The 19,242-nt window shown below is 40.4% G+C and overlaps 1 protein-coding gene across 2 annotated transcripts; it reads right to left on the bottom strand.

The window, feature by feature from the left end:
- Window positions 1–62: 62 nt before the first annotated feature.
- Window positions 63–11,944, bottom strand: LOC111964004 (ectonucleoside triphosphate diphosphohydrolase 8). 2 transcript variants are annotated; one of them, XM_023987652.2, is made up of 10 exons: window positions 11,746–11,944; window positions 10,793–10,945; window positions 8,632–8,749; window positions 7,973–8,123; window positions 6,880–7,039; window positions 2,666–2,896; window positions 1,841–2,107; window positions 1,108–1,218; window positions 727–858; window positions 63–367 (listed from the first exon to the last, which is right to left on the bottom strand). In XM_023987652.2, the coding sequence occupies exons 2-10, from the start codon at window positions 10,919–10,921 to the stop codon at window positions 158–160; spliced, it is 1,509 nt and encodes a 502-aa protein (XP_023843420.1). In that variant the 5' UTR covers window positions 10,922–10,945; window positions 11,746–11,944; the 3' UTR covers window positions 63–157. The 2 variants fall into 2 exon arrangements, with proteins under 2 accessions (XP_023843420.1, XP_023843411.1); XM_023987643.2 differs by having other exon boundaries at window positions 10,793–10,949.
- Window positions 11,945–19,242: the final 7,298 nt, after the last annotated feature.

The following is a 19,242-nucleotide window of genomic DNA, read 5'->3' on the forward strand; positions in this document are numbered from 1 at the left end:
ATTACTATTGAACTATTACTGTGAGTTCCAGGAGCTGCCACACTCTTCTGATCCGTTCCGATCTTACTGATAGCTGCTGTTACATCACAGTATCACATTGTATCATCACTATATAGACTAGAAGACAGAGACGTTCAGAGTGTGATTTCATCGATTGTCATTTGTTGCCTTGTCCGTCCTGTGGGTTCCAGAGCCACATTAGGACCAGTACCATCAGGCTGAGGAACACAGCAAACACAATGAAGAAGACCTCTGCTGCCCACTGGCTGCGCTGCACACCTGTCACCACCAGGGGGAGCTCTGAGGGGATCATGTTGGTCAGGTTCAACATGTAGCCCAGCGTCCAGCCAATGTCTGTGTCTGCCACCTGATAGACACAGATGATGTGTATATATAAACATATACTGTATCACAAGAGGTTGGTGCCACCTTCATTGGGGAGGACGGGCTCGTGGTAATGGCTGGGGTGGAATGGTATTGATGCCATTCTATTTACTCCGTTCCAGCCATTTATTTTGAGCCGTCCTCCCCTCAGCAGCCTCCACTGTCCTGTGTGTATGTATATGATAGACACACAGCTTCATTAGGGCAGCACATCTATTAATATTGACTGCCGCACAAGAATATTGAGTATTCTGTGGTGTAACTTCATTCATTTTGTGTCCTGAAGTTAAATCTTTCAATAGGATGTTGACGTTTTTACATATGCTGTATAGTTGAACACACCTGTCTCTGGAAGTATATGTTTCCCCAGGTCTGGTTGAACTTGTAGCCGTCTAGTAGTACTGTCATTATGTAGTTGGCTGAGGCACAGTAATCACGAAGGTACTTGTCTTTTACAGCATACTCTTTCTTGAGCTGCCAAAAAAGGTATTAAGCAGGTTGCAGCAATATTGGGAATTAGATCATTACGAGGTAATAGGCTACTGTGGATTGATGTCTGTGCTAAAAAGAATGACATGTTATGTATGCTCATACTCAATGTCCATTCTCAATCACCTGTTTAGCATGTGGTTGAGTATGATTCGATGAGTCTGTGTACTGGTATACAGTTTTAAGGAAGTGTACTGGCAATGGGAAAGGTCAGCAGAGGTCTCTATATCTCACCGAGTTCCAGGTCCTTTTGCAGAAAGTGTCTATAGTGGTGGTAGCCTGAGACAGAGAGGACTGAGGAGCCAGACCAAGGAAGTCAAAGGTGTAATAGTATGCTGAGAAAGCCTGGGGAAAGGAAACAGAATGATGGTGGCGATACACACTGAGTGTACAAAACATTAGGAACACCTTCCTAATAATGAGTGGCACCCCCTTTTGCCCTCAGAACAGCGTCAATTCGTCAGGGCATGGACTCGACAAGGCATCGAAGGAATTCCACAGCGCTCCAATGGCTCCCACAGTTGTCAAGTTGGCTGCATGTCCTTTGGGTGATAGACTATTCTTGATACACTCGGTAAACAACCCAGCAGGGTTACAGTTCTTGACACAGTCAAACCGGTGTGCCTGGTACGTACTAGCATACCCCTTTTTAAAGGCACTTAAATATTTTTTGTGTTGTCTATTCACCCTCTGAATGACACACATACACAGCTGTCTTAAATCCTTCTTTAAGCTGTCTCTTCCCCTTCATTTGCACTGATTTGAAGTGGATTTAACAAGTGACATCAATAAGGGATCATAGCTTTCACCTGGATTCACCTGGTCTGTCGTGGAAAGTGCAGGCGTTCCTAATATTTTGTACACTGTATATACTGTTAGACATCTTTCAAATACTTGGAGTGTTCGATTGAGCCTGCCTGGAGTGCCAGTTGAGTGGGGTTTGCATAGATATGGGATGAATACTCACAAAGAAGTTTCCACTGACAGGGGGCTGGTAGACCCCGTTGAAGCCACAGTCAGGGGCCAGGGAGCAGGCATCCAGGTTCGTGATGTTCTTTATCTGGTTGAGACACTGACGTGGCTCACTGGTCCCTGTGAAGGTGACCACTGAGGCTGGGTCAAAGGTCACAGGTCTGGCCACGCAGGGGGAGTCATAGAGGTCACCCAGAGTCAGGGTTAGGTTGTCACCCAGGTGGTAGCAGGGGTGGTTGACTGGGCGGGTAGACCCACTCATCTGGTAGAGGAGGAAGTTTTCTTGATTCGTACAAGAACTTACCTATGGCAGCCATGAAATGCTTCTGACTCAACTGAGACACAGTCAGTCAAACTGCTTTAGGGCAATTCTTCACTGAATTGGCCAAAAAATGTATGATCTGTCTTAAAGAAGGCCTGGGTAAGGCCGAAATGTCACATACTGTATATCCCAACTTTAATTAATTATTATTATTAAATTATTTTGGATCCATATTTCAAAGGTATGCCAAACATCCTTTTCCCAAATTACCTTTCTTTGGATTTAATTTCAGGAAGATCCAAAACATCATATCTTTGTTTGTTCATTATCTTTCTTTAGAACACTACCGCCTGTTTGCTTTTTCTTCCTGAAAACTGGTTTTATACAATATCTACATGTATGGGGAGTTTATCTGGTATTAGTACCAGCATTTCGCTACACTTGCAATAACATCTGCTAAACATGTGTATGTGAACAATAAAATGTGATTTGATTTACCTGAAACCATTCTGCAATTTATTCAAGTTTCATCGAACTGGTGACCAGACGGCTACTTACCTTGAGAAGATGAACCTGTAGCTGCCTCATGGTCTGCTCCTTGCCATAGCACAGGTAGCTGTGTGTGTACACCTCATATTGGTAACCATAGAGCTTGGGTCCCAGGGCGGAGGCAGGGTCCCGTACAGGCTGGCTGGGGGTAAAGGCTATCTGGGTGGAAGAGCCTCCCATATCTAGGGCACCCCAGATCTTCCTTCCTTTAGGACGCACCCATCCTCCCTCAAAGCCGTGCTGCTTAGGAGAAGTACAAATACTGTGTGTTAGCAATAGTTTTAAACTGCAGACCTGCAATTCACCAATATAACAGGTTATTACAGTGGTAACAAATGGTACTCCTACTGTATATCCACAAACATCTGTTAATTTGTCCCAAACAAGCTTGATACCATTGTCTGAGGAGACAGAGCCTCTGTAGTTGGAATACGTCAGTCAAGGTTAACACTTTGACTCAACCTCATAGATGGAGAAGCCGCTGCCCAAGGAATGGTTTGGGGGTCAACATTGCAGACAGAAATGCCATGAATAGAAATTACATGATTCCTTAGAATCAGAGGCATGTTTTTGTTCTACATAATTTCTTTCTGTACGTTGGCCAATGTCTGTCCTTCTGCTGAACGCTAACCACAATAACAATTTGCCACAATAATGGAATTTGCGGTTCGCCTTTAAAATAAGTCCTTAATTGAAAGTGTAGGCTAGAATAACGCTAAACAAAGTTGGAATGTTACATCATTTTAAATTAAATACAATAATTAATTAGTTTGCCAACAAACTGTTGAAACCACACTGTGGCTGTATTGGGGTGGGGTTTTGTACTGTGTATTTAAATACTGTATTCTCAACATCTCATTCTAATATTTCTACTACTATTGCATTTTTTGCTGCACTGTTTATACACAATGCATATTTATTTATCTACTGGATTCTTGAGATAGCTCACTCTATATCTACAATATGAATGAGTGCAATGCCCTCATATCCAATGTTTCAGTACCACTCCCTCAGAATCATATAAACTCAGCAAAAAAAGAAATGTCCTCTCACTGTCAAGTGTTTATTTTCAGCAAACTTAACATGTGTAAATATTTGTATGAACATAACACGATTCAACAACTGAGACATAAACTGAACAAGTTCCACAGACATGTGACTAACAGAAATGGAATCATGTGTCCCTGAACAAAGGGGGGTCAAAATCAAAAGTAACAGTCAGTATCTGGTGTGGCCACCAGCTGCATTAAGTACTGCAGTGCATCTCCTCCTCTTGGACTGCACCAGATTTGCCAGTTCTTGCTGTGAGARGTTACCCCACTCTTCCACCAAGGCACCTGCAAYTTCCCYGACATTTCTGGGGYGAATGGCCCTAGCCCTCACCCTCCGATCCAACAGGTCCCAGACGTGCTCAATGGGATTGAGARCCGGGCTCTTCGCTGGCCATGGCAGAACACTGACATTCCTGTCTTGCAGGAAATCACGCACAGAACGAGCAGTATGGCTGGTGGCATTGTCATGCTGGAGGGTCATGTCAGGATGAGCCTGCAGGAAGGGTACCACATGAGGGAGGAGGATGTCTTCCCTGTAACGCACAGCGTTGAGATTGCCTGCAATGACAACAAGCTCTGTCCGATGATGCTGTAACACACCGCCCCAGACCATGACGGACCCTCCACCTCCAAATCAATCCCACTCCAGAGTACAGGCCTCAGTGTAACGCTCATTCCTTCGACGATAAAAGCGAATCCAACCATCACCCCTGGTGAGACAAAACCGCAACTCGTCTGTGAAGGGCACTTTTTGTCAGTCCTGTCTGGTCCAGCGACGGTGGATTTGTGCCCATAGGCGATGTTGTTGCCGGTAATGTCTGGTGAGGACCTGCCTTACAACAGGCCTACAAGCCCTCAGTCCAGCCTCGCTAAGCCTATTGTAGTAGGCTGAGCACTGATGGAGGGATTGTGCGTTCCTGGTGTAACTCGGGCAGTTGTTGTTGCCATCCTGTCCCGCAGGTGTGATGTTCAGATGTACTGATCCTGTGCAGGTGTTGTTACACGTGGTCTGCCACAGCGAGGACGATCAGCTGTCCGTCATGTCTCTCTGTATCTCTGTCTTAGGCGTCTCACAGTACGGACATGGCAATTTATTGCCCTGGCCACATCTGCAGTCCTCATGTCTTCTTGCAGCATGCCTAAGGCACGTTCACGCAGATGAGCAGGGACCCTGGGCATCTTTCTTTTGGTGTTTTTCAGATTCAGTAGAAAGGCCTCTTTTTAGTGTCCTTAGTTTTCATAACTGTGACCTTAATTGCCTACCTTCTGTAAGCTGTTAGTGTCTTAACGACTGTTCCACAGGTGCATGTTCATTAATTGTTTATGGTTAATTGAACAAGCATGGGAAACAGTGTTTAAACCCTTTACAATGAAGATCTGTGAAGTGATTTGGATTTTTACGAATTATCTTTGAAAGACAAGGTCCTGAAAAAGGGATGTTTATTTTTTTGCTGAGATTAGGTTGTCAGTTCAGTCATCCTTTCTTCTGACTGAAGGAAACCTAATGATTGGCACTCCCCATCATCACACAGTGCTGCAATGATGGGTTGTTTTACAGTATCTTGTTTAAATTCATCTGGTGTAGATGTACAGATTGCATTTGGATTGCTGTTACAGTGCTATTTGGGTTAATTGGATTAATTCCACCATTTCTTAATTCATAAAGTAAAAAGAAAGAAATGGTGTGTTTTTTTAGATAGGTATTACTGAACTGCTGGAGCTAGAAACACAAGCATTTCACTGCACCTGCAATAACATCTACAAATCTGTGTACCCGACCAGTAAACTTTGATTTGAGTTAGACTGCATACTTATATTCACTGTACAGTCTTACCCTGTTTCATGGGTGCACAATCCATAGGTATCAGGCTTCTCAGTGACACCCACTATGTAGAGTTTACACAAATATTAGCGTCTTAGCTCTTATTGCCCACAGCCGAACCCGTCCCGTTCTGTGTGCCGCAACGAGGGGTACTTGCATAGATGGGCCTTTGTGTGTGTGTGTGTGTGTGTGTGTATGTGTGTAACCTATTCTCAGTGGTGGAAAAGTACGCAAATGTCATACCTTTAATAGAAAATGACTCAAGTGAAAGTCACCTAGTAAAATACTACTTGAGTAAAAGTCTAGAAGTATTTGGTTTTAAATTTACTTACGTATCAACAGTAAATTTAATTGCAAAAATACACTTAAAATACCCTCCACTTTTGCTTAAAGTGACATACCCAAATCTAACTGCCTGAATCAAGCATATGCATATTCTTGGTGCCATTTGAAAGGAAACACTTTTAAGTTTGTGGAAATGTGAAGGTAATGTAGGAGAATGTAACACGAGATCTGGTAAAAGATAATGCAAAGTGAAAAAATATATATATATTTTTTACTTTTTTTGTACCTTCTTTGAAATGCAAGAGAAAGGCCATAATGTATTATTCCAGCCCAGGTGCAATTTAGATTTTGGCCACTAGATGGCAGCAGTGTATGTGCAAAGTTTGTGCCTAATTTGTTTAATAACTTTTCATGTTCAAAATTGTGCGCTCTCAAGTAATAGCATGGTATTATTTAACTAATAGCTACTGTAAATTGGACAGTGCAGTTATATTAACAAGAATGTAAGCTTTCTGCCAATATCAGATATGTCTATGTCCTGGGAAATGTTCTTGTTACTTGCAACCTCATGCTAATCGCATTAGCCTACGTTAGCTCAACCGTCCCATGGAAGGGACACCAATCCCGAAGAAGTTTTAAGTATCAAAAGTACAAGTATAAATCATTTCAAATTGCTTATATTAAGCAAACCAGACGTCACAATTTTCTTGTTTTTTTCATTTGCGGATAGCCAGGGGCACACAACATAATTTACAAACGAAGCATTTATGTTTAGTGAGTCCTCCAGATCTGAGGCAATAGGGATGACCAGGGATGTTCTCTTGATAAGCGCATGAATTGGGCCATTTTCCTGTCCTGCTAAGCATTCAAAATGTAACGGGTGTCAGGGAAAATGTATGGAGTAAAAAGTGCATTATTTTCATTGGGAATGTAGTAAAGTGAAAGTTTTCAAAAATATAAATAGTTAAGTACAGATAATCCAAAAATCTACTTTAAGTAGTACTTTAAAGTATTTTTATTTAAGTACTTTACACCACTGCCTAATCTATAGGCCCTATACACACCTTGATGAAGCCCTCTTGTAGATAGTTGGTGGTGATCCATCCGTAAGCCCCTTCCTCCATCCCAGAGAGAATCCGTGCCCCCCGAAAGTCAAAGGGATACCCCTGGATCACCTTGGTTACCTGCTCCAAAACCTGATCAGACTGGGGTTGATTCTGTAGCCTGAGGAGAGGACAATATTTAGTCACTCTTGCAGGACACTGGAAGTCAATTTCAGAAATGCTTCTTTGTTATAAAAAAACACGTTTTGCAGCCTGAAAGAGCACACAGTACCCAGTCATACTGTACATGAGGTTAAATAGTCACCACATAGATAAGTGGGATGTTTTCCTCAACCTGGTCTCAGAGCATTTCATATTATTCTGTACGTAAATCCAAGACACACTATTTAGTACCATATGTTAAGCTTCGGGGTGGTTGGTCGGGGTGGTTGGTCGGGGTGGTGGATGGGTGGGTGTATAACTTGAATATCTACCAACCCTGGATAGCAATCCAAATGTTGAGAATTCAAATCTCATCAGACAACTTTAGCATTTTTAGCAACATTTCAACTACTTAATACTTTTTAGCTAATTTGCGACTATTTAGCATGTTAGCTAACACTTCTCCTAACCCTAACATTAACCCTTTTAGCTAACCCTTCACCTAACCCTAACCATTTTAGCTAACCCTTCACCTAACCCTAACCTTTACCATTTTAGCTAAGCCTTCCCCTAACTCTAAACTTAAACCGTTAACCTAACTCCTAAACGTAACCCTAACCTTAACCCTAACCCCTAGCCCTGCAAACGTTGACCACCTAGCTAGAATTCGTAAAATATATTACGTTTTGCAAATTCATAACGTATTGTAGGTTCTGCAAATTTGTAACATATCATACAAATGGGTGATGGACATCCACAAATTAATACATACCATACGAAATGTAACATATCATACTAAATGGAGTGTTCTGGAATTACGCACAGAATAATACGAAATGCTCTGAGACCAGGTTGTTTTACTAGAGTATTCATTCATAAAGTATGATTATTGGGATGTGGTAAATGGAAATTATTACATCTATCAAGATAAAACAGTGCAGTCTTGACTTACTGCAAGAGTCGCATGCCAGCGGTAGCACCAAGGTACACAGGAGTTTCCCTCAGCTGGTTGGCAGGGATGACTGCCAGTGCACTGTCCAGGCACTTCCTCAGACTGAGCCCTGCAGCAGGGGGGTCCTGGGCATAGCTAGAGATACCATTTCCTATGGAAGAGCAGGGGACAGGTGTGAGACACTAAAGGCATATACTGTATGTTTTGATATGACAACCATTACTGAGTGATACATTATGATTTGTCTTGGCCTTGAGATCAAGCTGCCATCAAAATAGGTATAAGATGGCTGAGGGGCATATTCTAACTTCTAAAGTACTGTTCCCCAGGCGCCGAAGACGTGGATGTCGATTATGGCAGCCCCCCGCACCTCTCTGATTCACATTTCAATTGAATGCATTCAACTGACTAGGTATTTCCTTTCCCTTTCTAGGGGCGAATCCTAACTATTCTTCCATTGACATCAACTATTGTTGCCAAATTCTCTAGAAATCCCAGATGAGTAACTCCAGGTTGGGGGATCACTGGAATTGTGCAACACTAACGTCAATACATGACAAAGTGAAAATTTGAGTTTTGTGGAGGTTAGGATTTACCCCTAAGAATGAGTAAAATAATAGAGTAGTAGTAATGGTTGACAGACAGCCCTTGGCACTGACCATCAACATCACAGACCAGCATCTGTGACACCACCCCAGTGTTGTTTTCTTTGTTGCCAGGCCAACGGTACATGTAGAGAGAAGTGTGTGTGGATCCAGCGTCAAACACCATCCCATACTGAAGGACACAGACAGAGAAGTCAAATACCATTCCATATTGGGGAATCCTGTGTCTATGGGAGAGCCTGTGTGTTTGATACAGAGAGGGATACATAGAGGGAGAGAGCTAAACTATGATTAACATTGTCCTTACTGGGAGAATTGTGGTTTTTTTAAACATTTTTGAGTTCAGACCCTTAGTGATGATAGGAATTGTATTTGTACACTCCCCTTTTGATGTTGAATACCGTCCCATATTGGTAGCTTTACAGGGGCCCTGTCGTATCCCATGAGGTACACTACCGTTCAGAAGTTTGGGGCCACTTAGAAATGTCCTTGTTATTGAAAGAAAAGCATATTTTTAATGGAATATCTACATAGGCGTACAGAGGCCCATTATCAGCAACCATCACTCCTGTGTTCCAATGGCACGTTGTGTTACCTAATCCAAGTTTATCATTTTAAAAGGCTAATTGTTCATTAGAAAACCCTTTTGCAATTATGTTAGCACAGCTGAAAACTGTTTTTCTGATTATAGAAGCAATAAAACTGGCCTTCTTTAGACTAGTTGAGTATCTGGAGCATCAGCATTTGTGTGTTAGATTACAGGCTCAAAATGACCAGAAACAAATAACTTTCTTCTGAAACTCGTCAGTCTATTCTTGTTCTGAAAAAGGAAGGCTATTCCATGCGAGCAATTGCCAAGAAACTGAAAATCTGGTACAGCGCCATTTACTACTCCCTTCACAGAACAGCGCAAACTGGCTCTAACCAGAATAGAAAGAGGAGTGGGAGGCCCCGGTGCACAACTGAGCAAGAGCACAAGTACATTAGTGTCTAGTTTGAGAAACAGATGCCTCACAAGTCCTCAGCAAAACACCAGTCTCAACGTCAACAGTGAAGAGGTGACGACAGGATGCTGGCCTTCTATGCAGAGTTCCTCTGTCCAGTGTCTGTGTTCTTTTGTCCATCTTAATCTTTTATTTTTATTGGCCAGTCTGAGATATGGCTTTTTCTTTGCAACTCTGCCTAGAAGGCCAGCATCCCGGAGTCGCCTCTTCACTGTTGATGTTGAGACTGGTGTTTTACTGGTACTATTTAATGAAGCTGCCAGTTGAGGACTTGTGAGGCGTCTGTTTCTCAAACTAGACACTCTAATGTACTTGTCCTCTTGCTCAGTTGTGCACCAGGGCATCCCACTCTTTCTATTCTGGTTAGAGCCAGTTTGCGCTATTCAGTGAAGGGAGTAGTAAACAGCGTTGTACAAGATCTTCAGTTTCTTGGCAATTTCTCGAATGGAATAGCCTTCATTTCTCAGCACAAGAATAGACTGACGAGTTTCAGAAGAAAGTTATTTGTTTCTGGCCATTTTGAGCCTGTAATCGAACCTACAAATGCTGATGCTCCAGATACTCAACTAGTCTAAAGAAGGCCAGATGTATTGCTTCTATAATCAGCAAAACAGTTTTCAGCTGTGCTAACATAATTGCAAAAGGGTTTGCTAATAATCAATTAGCCTTTTAAAATGCTAAACTTGGATTAGCTAACACAACGTGCCATTGGAACACAGAAGTGATAGTTGCTGATAATGGGCCTCTGTACGCCTATGTAGATATTCCATAAAGAATCTGCCGTTTCCAGCTACAATAGTCATTTACAACATTAACAATGTCTACACTGTATTTCTGATCAATTTGATGTTATTTTAATGGACAAAAAAAATAAAATCTTTCAAAGACATTTCTAAGTGACCCCAAACTTTTGAACGGTAGTGTATGTACTTTATAAAATAACATTGAAATCTGAGATATGATGAAAGCAATGTGATATCTAGAAGGGACAAGGGTGGAATTGGGAGGGAAAATGTTGGAACGGAGTTCCCAAAGTTAAAGGATTTCGACATGTAAAACGTTTTTGTAAAAGCTTTTTAAGGTGAATTCCGGAATTTTACATGGGTGATTTCCCATAGTGAATTTCCCTCAATTCTGCCCCTGATAAGGGTTGTCAAGTGAAGTAAATTACAGTAGTCACATCACAGAAAACAGTTGTAATTTCTCATCACCTGCATGCGATGGGGGAGATCCACTGAGTGGTGCTGAACTAATGTGAGGATTAGAGCGATGACGGCCATGCATCCCATCGCTACCACCATCACAGCCATTGCTGCCTGTTTCACCATTGACATCTTCATTCCAAATACACCTGTAAACCAACTCTTCCTGACACACGCACACACAAGCACGCACACACAACAAAGCAAATTACACGTTGGTGTTATTTTTATTGCCACCAATGCAGAAGATAACAGATAACATCCATTTCACCATTGACATCTTCGAACACACCTGTAAGCCTACTCTCCCTTACACACATACACACAGAGAGAGCCAATGTCACCCTAATAGACAATTTGTTTATTGCCAATCAACCTTTGATTATCAAAAACAAATTACACCAGAGTTGTTTCATGCCATCAATGTGAACATTGTAGAGTTCATGTATTTCTTCGTTAATAGACAAGATGGATACATAGTGAATCATAAAAGCATTCCTATCTAATCTTACATGTCTGCTTTGTCTTTTCTGATTCTCATCAGAGGGTCACGGACATATATGTTACCACAGGAATTGTGAGTTTATTTTCTTTATGCTACTTGTCTCCTCTGCCACTGTATCCTCTTCTTCAAGGGGTAAAGAAATGACAAAGCCTGCCGCACAATATCTCGTCTTAAAATGCTGTCTGCACATGCAAACCTCATATCACATAACAGTACAGTATTTGTCTTGGTTTACTGCATATTGCTTTTATAGATATAGATGTTAAAATGATGCCTTGCGTACTGAACAGATAATGCTGCCTTTAAAATAATCATGAAAGACAAATAGGAGCAGTGGCTGACTAGTAGTCAACCATTAACAGAGAAAATACTTGAACTCTATTAAAACAAGCGATGACGATAGATGTTTTCCACTTAATCCTCCATGGTTCAACATGGTCAAAACAACTGGACTTACCGACAAGGAAGTTTCTTTGTGATCTCTTCTCCCTGACCCCAAGGTCAAACTAGAACCATATGTGTTATCTTAGAAATGTTCTAATTTGATTAAATGTACAGTCTGGTAAGATCTTACACTGACCAGAGCATAGGCGTTCCACCTTTCTCTTGTGCTCTCACTCACACACTCTATCTCTCCCATTCACTTGCTCTCTCTCTCTCTCTCTCTCTCTCTCGGTCTCTGTTTCCGTCTCTCTCACCTCTCCTTAATAAACTCACATTCTCCCTCCTCCCAAGCTCTGATGTAAAGTTCAATTCGTCATCTTTATTCCTCACGTGGTAGGCTGAACTGTAATGTTAAAGCTCTCACAACTACTCACAAATGATATTACATTGATCATGTGGACCTTTGAAGGGTGTGATGTCTCATGTTTGGCCATTCAACACGTATTGAAATTACATTTGCATGCAAAGTTGCAAAGTTGGTTGGGCCTCTTTGATGTCGCGTAAGTTAATACATTGCTATGTTTTAATTTATAAAGCCCATTTACAAAAGTCCCACTGTACCTGACATCATTACTAAACTGTAGACATACTGTATGAGTTACCACAACCGGTCACAGGGATAGCTAACTCTGGAAATTCCTTTGGTCTCTACTGAGTTAGGTACAGTAAATCAGCTTTTAATTTATTGCGCCTTATTTTTGGAACAATCTTCAACACTTTCTTAAAGTGTATGTTTTGGTGCCTCTAAGGGCAATTCAGAAAGCTGATTGAGGACCTTATTACGGATGACTGTGTTTGTTTTCTATGACCGTGTTTTTCTTTCTGCTTGCATTTTGTATTGTGATTTCTGAATTGTATGTAATTGATGTAATTCAAGGCTGTAAAAGAGATCTTGGTCTCAGTATGACTCCCTGATGAAACAAAGGTTCAGTAAAATAAAATAAATACAGGGAAGGACAGTGGTTCCAAAAACGGTATCTTATCTTCACTATCCCACTGAAACCAGGCCCTACCCTCAGGATCACTACATTCCTAAATAACTCAATAACTAAATTCAATTTGTAAGTTTATAAATACACACACAATATTTGTATGTAACTTTAAATTGACTCAATTAATTTACTGTAGTACCATAGTTTGTGCAGTTACTCAATAGAGTGGGGTTCCATGGGAAAGGTTCATCACATGATATTATTTGTTGATCGTGTGCTTTCCAGAGCATTGCATGTTTTGTTTCAGGAGTGAGTGTAACGAATGAAAGTGTTTCTGAGCCAAGGACATTGACAGCCTTCATGGATCACACAACAAACTGTGATAGAAGAAGCACAGACAGCACACTGTTGTGTGCAATGACAGAATGAGTTATTTGTAGCCACTAGCTCCTGTACACTGATAATACTTATATAAGTATTATTCAAGGAGGTACTCTAAGACATATATACTTCTACTGAGAATTTGATGTGTCACAGACAGGGCCCTTCAGTTCCCATACCAATGTTAAAATGTGTCATTCAATTTACATTGATAAACACTCCTATACTGTAAGTGATATAGAGATATACACTATCTAAACAAAAGTATGTGGACAACCCTTCAAATTAGTGGATTTGGCTATTTCACCAACACCCGTTGCCAACAAGTGTATAAAACCGAGCACACAGCCATGCAATCTCCATAGACAAACATTGGCAGTAGAATGGCCTTACTGAAGAGCTCAGTGACTTTCAACATGGCACAGTCATAGGATGCCACATTTCCAACAAGTCAGTTCGTCAGATTTCTGCCCTGCTAGAGCTACCCCGGTCAACTGTAAGTGCTGATATTGTGAAGTGGAAACATTTAGGAGCAACAATGGCTCAGCCGCAAAGTGGTAGGCCACACAAGCTCACAGAACAGGACCGCTAAGGGCTGAAGCCTGTAGTGAGTAAAAATCATTTGTCCTTGGTTGCACTTAACGCTACAGCATACAATTTGTCCTTGGTTGCACTTAACGCTACAGCATACAATGACATTCTAGACGATTCTGTGCTTCCAACTTTGTGGCAACAGTTTGGGGAAAGCCCTTTCCGGTTTCAGCATGACAATGTCCCCGTGCACAAAGTGAGGTCCATACAGAAATGGTTTGTCGAGATCGGTGTGGAAGAACTTGACCTGCATGCACAGAGCCATGACATCAACCCCCATCGAACACCTTTGGAATGAATTGGAATGCCGAATTCGAGCAAGGCCTAACCGCCCAACATCAGTGCTCGACCTCACTAATGCTCTTGTGGCTGAATGGAAGCAAGTCCCCGCAGCAATGTTCCAACATCTAGTGGAAAGCCTTCCCAGAAGAGTGGAGACTGTTATATTAGCAAAGTGGGGACCAACTCTGTATTAATGCCCATGATTTTGGAATGAGATGTTCAACGAGCAGATGTCCACATACTTTTGGTTATGTAGTGTATCAACGTTAGATAACTTCCTCTAGCAGTTGCTGCATTTTTCCACATCTCCATGGCAATGACCCTCTGGACTCCGAGCACCTGTGTGAGCAACCTCTCATATGTCTTTTCTCCACACTCACTATGGCACCATGACTAGTCCCCTACAAAGGCTTACCTCTGTCCTGTGCCTCCCACACAAAGACTGCAGCCCGTCACAGTCAATTATGAATTTACGTTCTGCATTGATAACGGTTAGGTGTGAATAAAAACGACCAATAATTACAGATCAGTCTCTGTTTACAGAATACCGGTGCTTCATTCAATTGTTCAGAATCACAAAAACATGGTAATTGCACACGCATGCACACAGGCATTCATGTACATGTACACACACACAAACACACAGTCAAACACGCCAAGTTGCTTTATAGATGGAGCGATCGGTTACACATCTTTTTGTTGTTGTGATTCCTTTTTTCATTAGATAACCATTTAAATACTTAACTATTTGCACTTAATCTTTATCAATCACCAAATCTCAGGACATTACCTGAAGCTGCATGGAACATTACCACTAAAGTTCCACAGAACTAGGGTTGGGAAAGTTACCAGATTTTTGCAACCTTACATGACAGAACATTACTAGGCTACTGGAGGCTAGTGATGTCGACTCCAAAATAATTCATTCCATTCTACCACTGAAGTACCACAGAATATTACCAGATTCATGATGACAGACTAATACAACTGAAGTAGGATAGAGCAATGATTTTCCTCTCTTTTTGAAGAAAGCATTGAGCAACGCTTCCAGTCTTTGGTTCCACGGAAGCTCAATGGGACACGGCTTTGCTGAAACTAAGAAAAAAGAGAAATTGCCACGTCCACGTGCATCACATGTTCGTCAAGTTGACCAAACATTGTGTTTAACATGAATAAAGACACAAGCATACTGTTTGATATTTGTGGATAAAATGTCACATATAGCACTGGATTCAGGGTAGGCTTATGTCTCTGTATCATCTTAATAGTTTTGCATGAACTATTAATTGATTGATTCTTGTGTTTCATTCTTGATAGCTCTAATAGAAAATTGCTTTACTTGGGTTTATGTTGCATTAAATACTCTAGCACGTTCAGGTGGTGGGCCGTAGCAATCTATCTGATTTAGCTTTTGAGATGATGGATCTCTGTCGAGAGAGGAACTGGTTTTTACATGTTGTGTATATTTATTTCTTCGGAGTACATTTCTGTCTGTTGGCAATGACAATTCTTTCCATTTCTTTTTCAATATACTTACTTTTATGTTCGCTAGCTGGATATGCAAAACCTGCCAAGTACTGAACTGTAAAGCATTCAAAACTTGTGTACTGTCCATGGTACTATCTCTGCTGATCACCTCTGCCAATTACGTTATCCATACCTAAGGTAGTAGAAAGCTGGTTACAGCTCGAGAGAGATCTCCGTCCGACAAACTGCTATCAGGTAAAGTATTTTTTATTTTTTTGTAATCTATCTATTTAGTTATAGAAAAGTTATAGTTTACAGCTTGCATTGATGGTAAATATAACTATCTATTTAGTCATATTTAGTTCTATAACTATTTAGTTATATTTACCATCAATGCAAGCTGTAAAATGACTCTCAACATACTGTAGATAGCAGCAACCTTAGTAATGTAGCTAGCTTGCTAGTTAGCTAGCAAGTTACAACAAGTACATATACTGCTAGCCAGCAGGAGCAGATGGCTTTTAATCACTAGCTAGCGTGTCATTCCTGGACAAGGAGTGTTTTAGTTATTAGTTTATTCCAAGCAATAATTTAAGACTACAAAAATATATAGGACAAGTAGTGTAAAGGCAGGACACACTAATGTATTTTATCCTGACAAATAAGAGGTGCCACATTATCCCTGTCAAGTAGGATGATCACGGAGCACCCTGCCTCAGACTGTCAGGATGTTCATTTTCGAGCATACAAACTACATCCCTTCGCTGTGATGATTTATTTTATTCATTCTTGTCTCTCACTTTTGTCTTACAGGGTCTATTCAGCTCTCCTGTGTCCTGCTCCCAGAGATCAACCAAGTGTTATTCGCCAAGCATGAGCTGATTCATTCACCTGTGAGGAGAACCATCCTACTGCAGTTTGAACTAGCCCCGCCGTCACTATTTAGACATTGTAGACATTGGGACCACATACTGTGTGTCTTTGCCTGTTGTCTTTCTTTGTGGGTTTTGGATTTTGTCTTATACAGTATAGTGCATTTTAGTGTTGAAGAACACCTATTACAGATACACGTGCTTGTTTGAGCATCTTTATTCATTATTGTCTCTCACTTTTGTCTCCCATGATCTATTCACCAAGAAGTCCTGCAGTTTGAATTAGTCCTGCCATCACTATTTAGACATTGAGACCACATATGCATTTGCCTGTTGTCTTTTCTTTGTGAGTTTTGTCTCACACAATCTAGTGCATTTTAGAGTCGATGAACACCAACTGCAGATATACGTGCTTGTTTGAGCAGCTTGAAGACTAAATTCAATGTATAATCATTTTACAGGTGACCAACATATTATTTTACTATTGTAACATTCTATTGTCCCCGTCAAAAGCCCAGACCTTTGCCATAGATGGTAGAGTTCTCGTCTCTGGACCACACAAGCTTTAGATTGCATTCTGATAAGGCACTTGTCTCTCTACATCGGCCAGCTACGTTGTTGACCAGGATGGGATCCTTTCGATATGCCTATGGGGGCTTGGCACACAAATGGGGGAATACTGAAGCATGTGTTGATGATAGTTCTACAGTCTCCATCAGAGGCCCAGGCTTTTGGCATAGACGGTAAAGTTCTAATTTCTGAACTGCAACATTGTAAGATTGTCCCCTCCACGGAACTTGATATACATTGATTTGTAGGTTACAATATATTTAGATACTTCAAATACTGCCTGAGAAAAGAAGACTGCCTGAGAGAGACACCTTTGCTATTTGTTGCCGTACTCAACAAATGGTGAAACACTGTTAGAGATGGTGTTCTTTGCTCAAATACATATGCATGGATCGTACGTTGTGCAAAACATGCCAAGCCAATCTTTTTATTCAGTCTTTTAGTATACTATAAATATGCTGTCATCACACTTCAACACACTTATTAGCAGTGTGCTTTAAATTAATATTTTTTCAGTCTTTTAGTATACTGTAAATATGCTATCATCAACATTCAACACACTTATTAAAAGTGTACTTTAAATGTATAGTTTTTCAGTATTTTAGTATACTATACATATACTATCATCAACATTTAATACACTTGTTAAAAGTGTACTTTAATTAATTGATTTTCAGTTTTTCAGTATATTATAAATATACTATCATCAACCTTCAATACATTTATTAAAAGTGAACTTTAAATTAATTGTTTTCCCGTCTTTAAGTATCCTATATGTTCATTATCATTGAACTTAAACAAACATTAAAATTGTACCTCAATTTCAAATGCTTTAATTGTATTTTAGTATTTTCATTCAAAATACACATGGAGTTTGTTTTAATAGTTAAATAATTCATACAGTACCAGTCAAACGTTTGGACACACCTACTCATTCAAGGGTTTTTCTTTATTTTATTTTTACTATTTTCTACATTGTAGAATAATTGTGAAGACATCAAAACTATGAAATAACACATATGGAATCATGTCGTAACCAAAAAAGTGTTAAACAAATCTAAATATATTTTATATTTGAGATTCTTCAAAGTAGCCACCCTTTGCCTTGATGACAGCTTTGCACACTCTTGGCATTCTCTAAGCAAGCTTCATGACTACATGATTCCATATGTGTTATTTCATAGTTTTGATGTCTTCACTATTATTCTACAATGTAGAAAATAGTACAAATACAGAAAAAACATTGGATGAGTAGGTGTGTCCAAACTTTTGCCTGGTACTGTTTATTTTTTTATGAAACTCTGTGGGTGATTAAGTACACTATAAGTATACAGTGCCTTGCAAAGGTATTCATACCCCTTGGATTTCTTCACATTTTATTGTGTTACAAAGTGGGGTTAAAATGAATTTCAGTGTAATTTCAAACAATGTCAACAATTTACTCAAAATACTATAATGTCAAAGTGGAATACTTTTTTATTTTTGGGGGATCAATAAAAATTAGATAACTAAAATATAGTCATTGCATACATTTTCGGCCCCTTTGGTTAGGCAAGCCTAAATGAGTTCATAAGTAAAATTTGGCTTAACAAATCACATAATATGTTAGATGCTCACTCTGTGTGAAACAATACGGATTGGCATGATTTTTTAATGATTTATGGCATGATTTTTTAATTACTATCCATCTACACTGGTTGCTTACCAAGAAGACAATGAATGTTCCTGAGTGGCCAAGTTACAGTTTTGAAATCTGCTTGGAAATCTAGGCCCATTATCAGCAACCAGTTTATCAGAAAACCCTTTTGCAATTATGTTAGCACAGCTGAAAACTGTTTTGCTGATTAAAGAAGCAATAAAACTGGCCTTCTTTAGACTAGTTGAGTATCTGGAGCATCAGCATTTGTGGGGTCGATTACAGGCTCAAAATGACCAGAAACAAAGAGCTTTCTTCTGAAACTCGTCAGTCTATTCTTGTTCTGAGAAATTAAGGCTATTCCATGCGAGCAATTGCCAAGAAACTGAAGATATCGTACAACGCTGTGTACTACAGAACAGAAGAGAACAGTACAGACCAGCGCAAATTGTCTCTAGCCAGAATAGAAAGAGGAGTGGGAGGCCCCGGTGCACAACTGAGCAAGAGGACAAGTACATTAGTGTCTAGTTTGAGAAACAGACACCTCACAAGTCCTCAACTGGCAGCTTCATTAAATAGTACCAGCAAAACACCAGTCTCAACGTCAACAGTGAAGAGGCGACTCCGCGATGCTGGCCTTCTAGGCAGAGTTCCTCTGTCCAGTGTCTGTGTTCTTTTGCCCATCTTAATTTTTTATTTTTATTGGCCAGTCTGAGATATGGCTTTTTCTTTGCAACTCTGCCTAGAAGGCCAGCATCCCGGAGTCGCCTCTTCACTGT

This window comes from Salvelinus sp. IW2-2015, linkage group LG1 (genome assembly GCF_002910315.2).
Source record: "Salvelinus sp. IW2-2015 linkage group LG1, ASM291031v2, whole genome shotgun sequence".
NCBI lineage: Eukaryota > Metazoa > Chordata > Actinopteri > Salmoniformes > Salmonidae > Salvelinus > Salvelinus sp. IW2-2015.

Bases quoted from the DNA above. Each gene is read 5' to 3' on its own strand.
- LOC111964004 (XM_023987652.2), bottom strand. From the start codon at position 10,921: ATGAAGATGTCAATGGTGAAACAGGCAGCAATGGCTGTGATGGTGGTA. The intron at 8,124-8,631 runs GTCAGTGCCAAG...GCTCTTCCATAG, and splicing joins GCTGGTCTGTGATGTTGATG to GAAATGGTATCTCTAGCTAT. The intron at 2,108-2,665 runs GTAAGTAGCCGT...CTCCTCTACCAG, and splicing joins TACAGGTTCATCTTCTCAAG to ATGAGTGGGTCTACCCGCCC.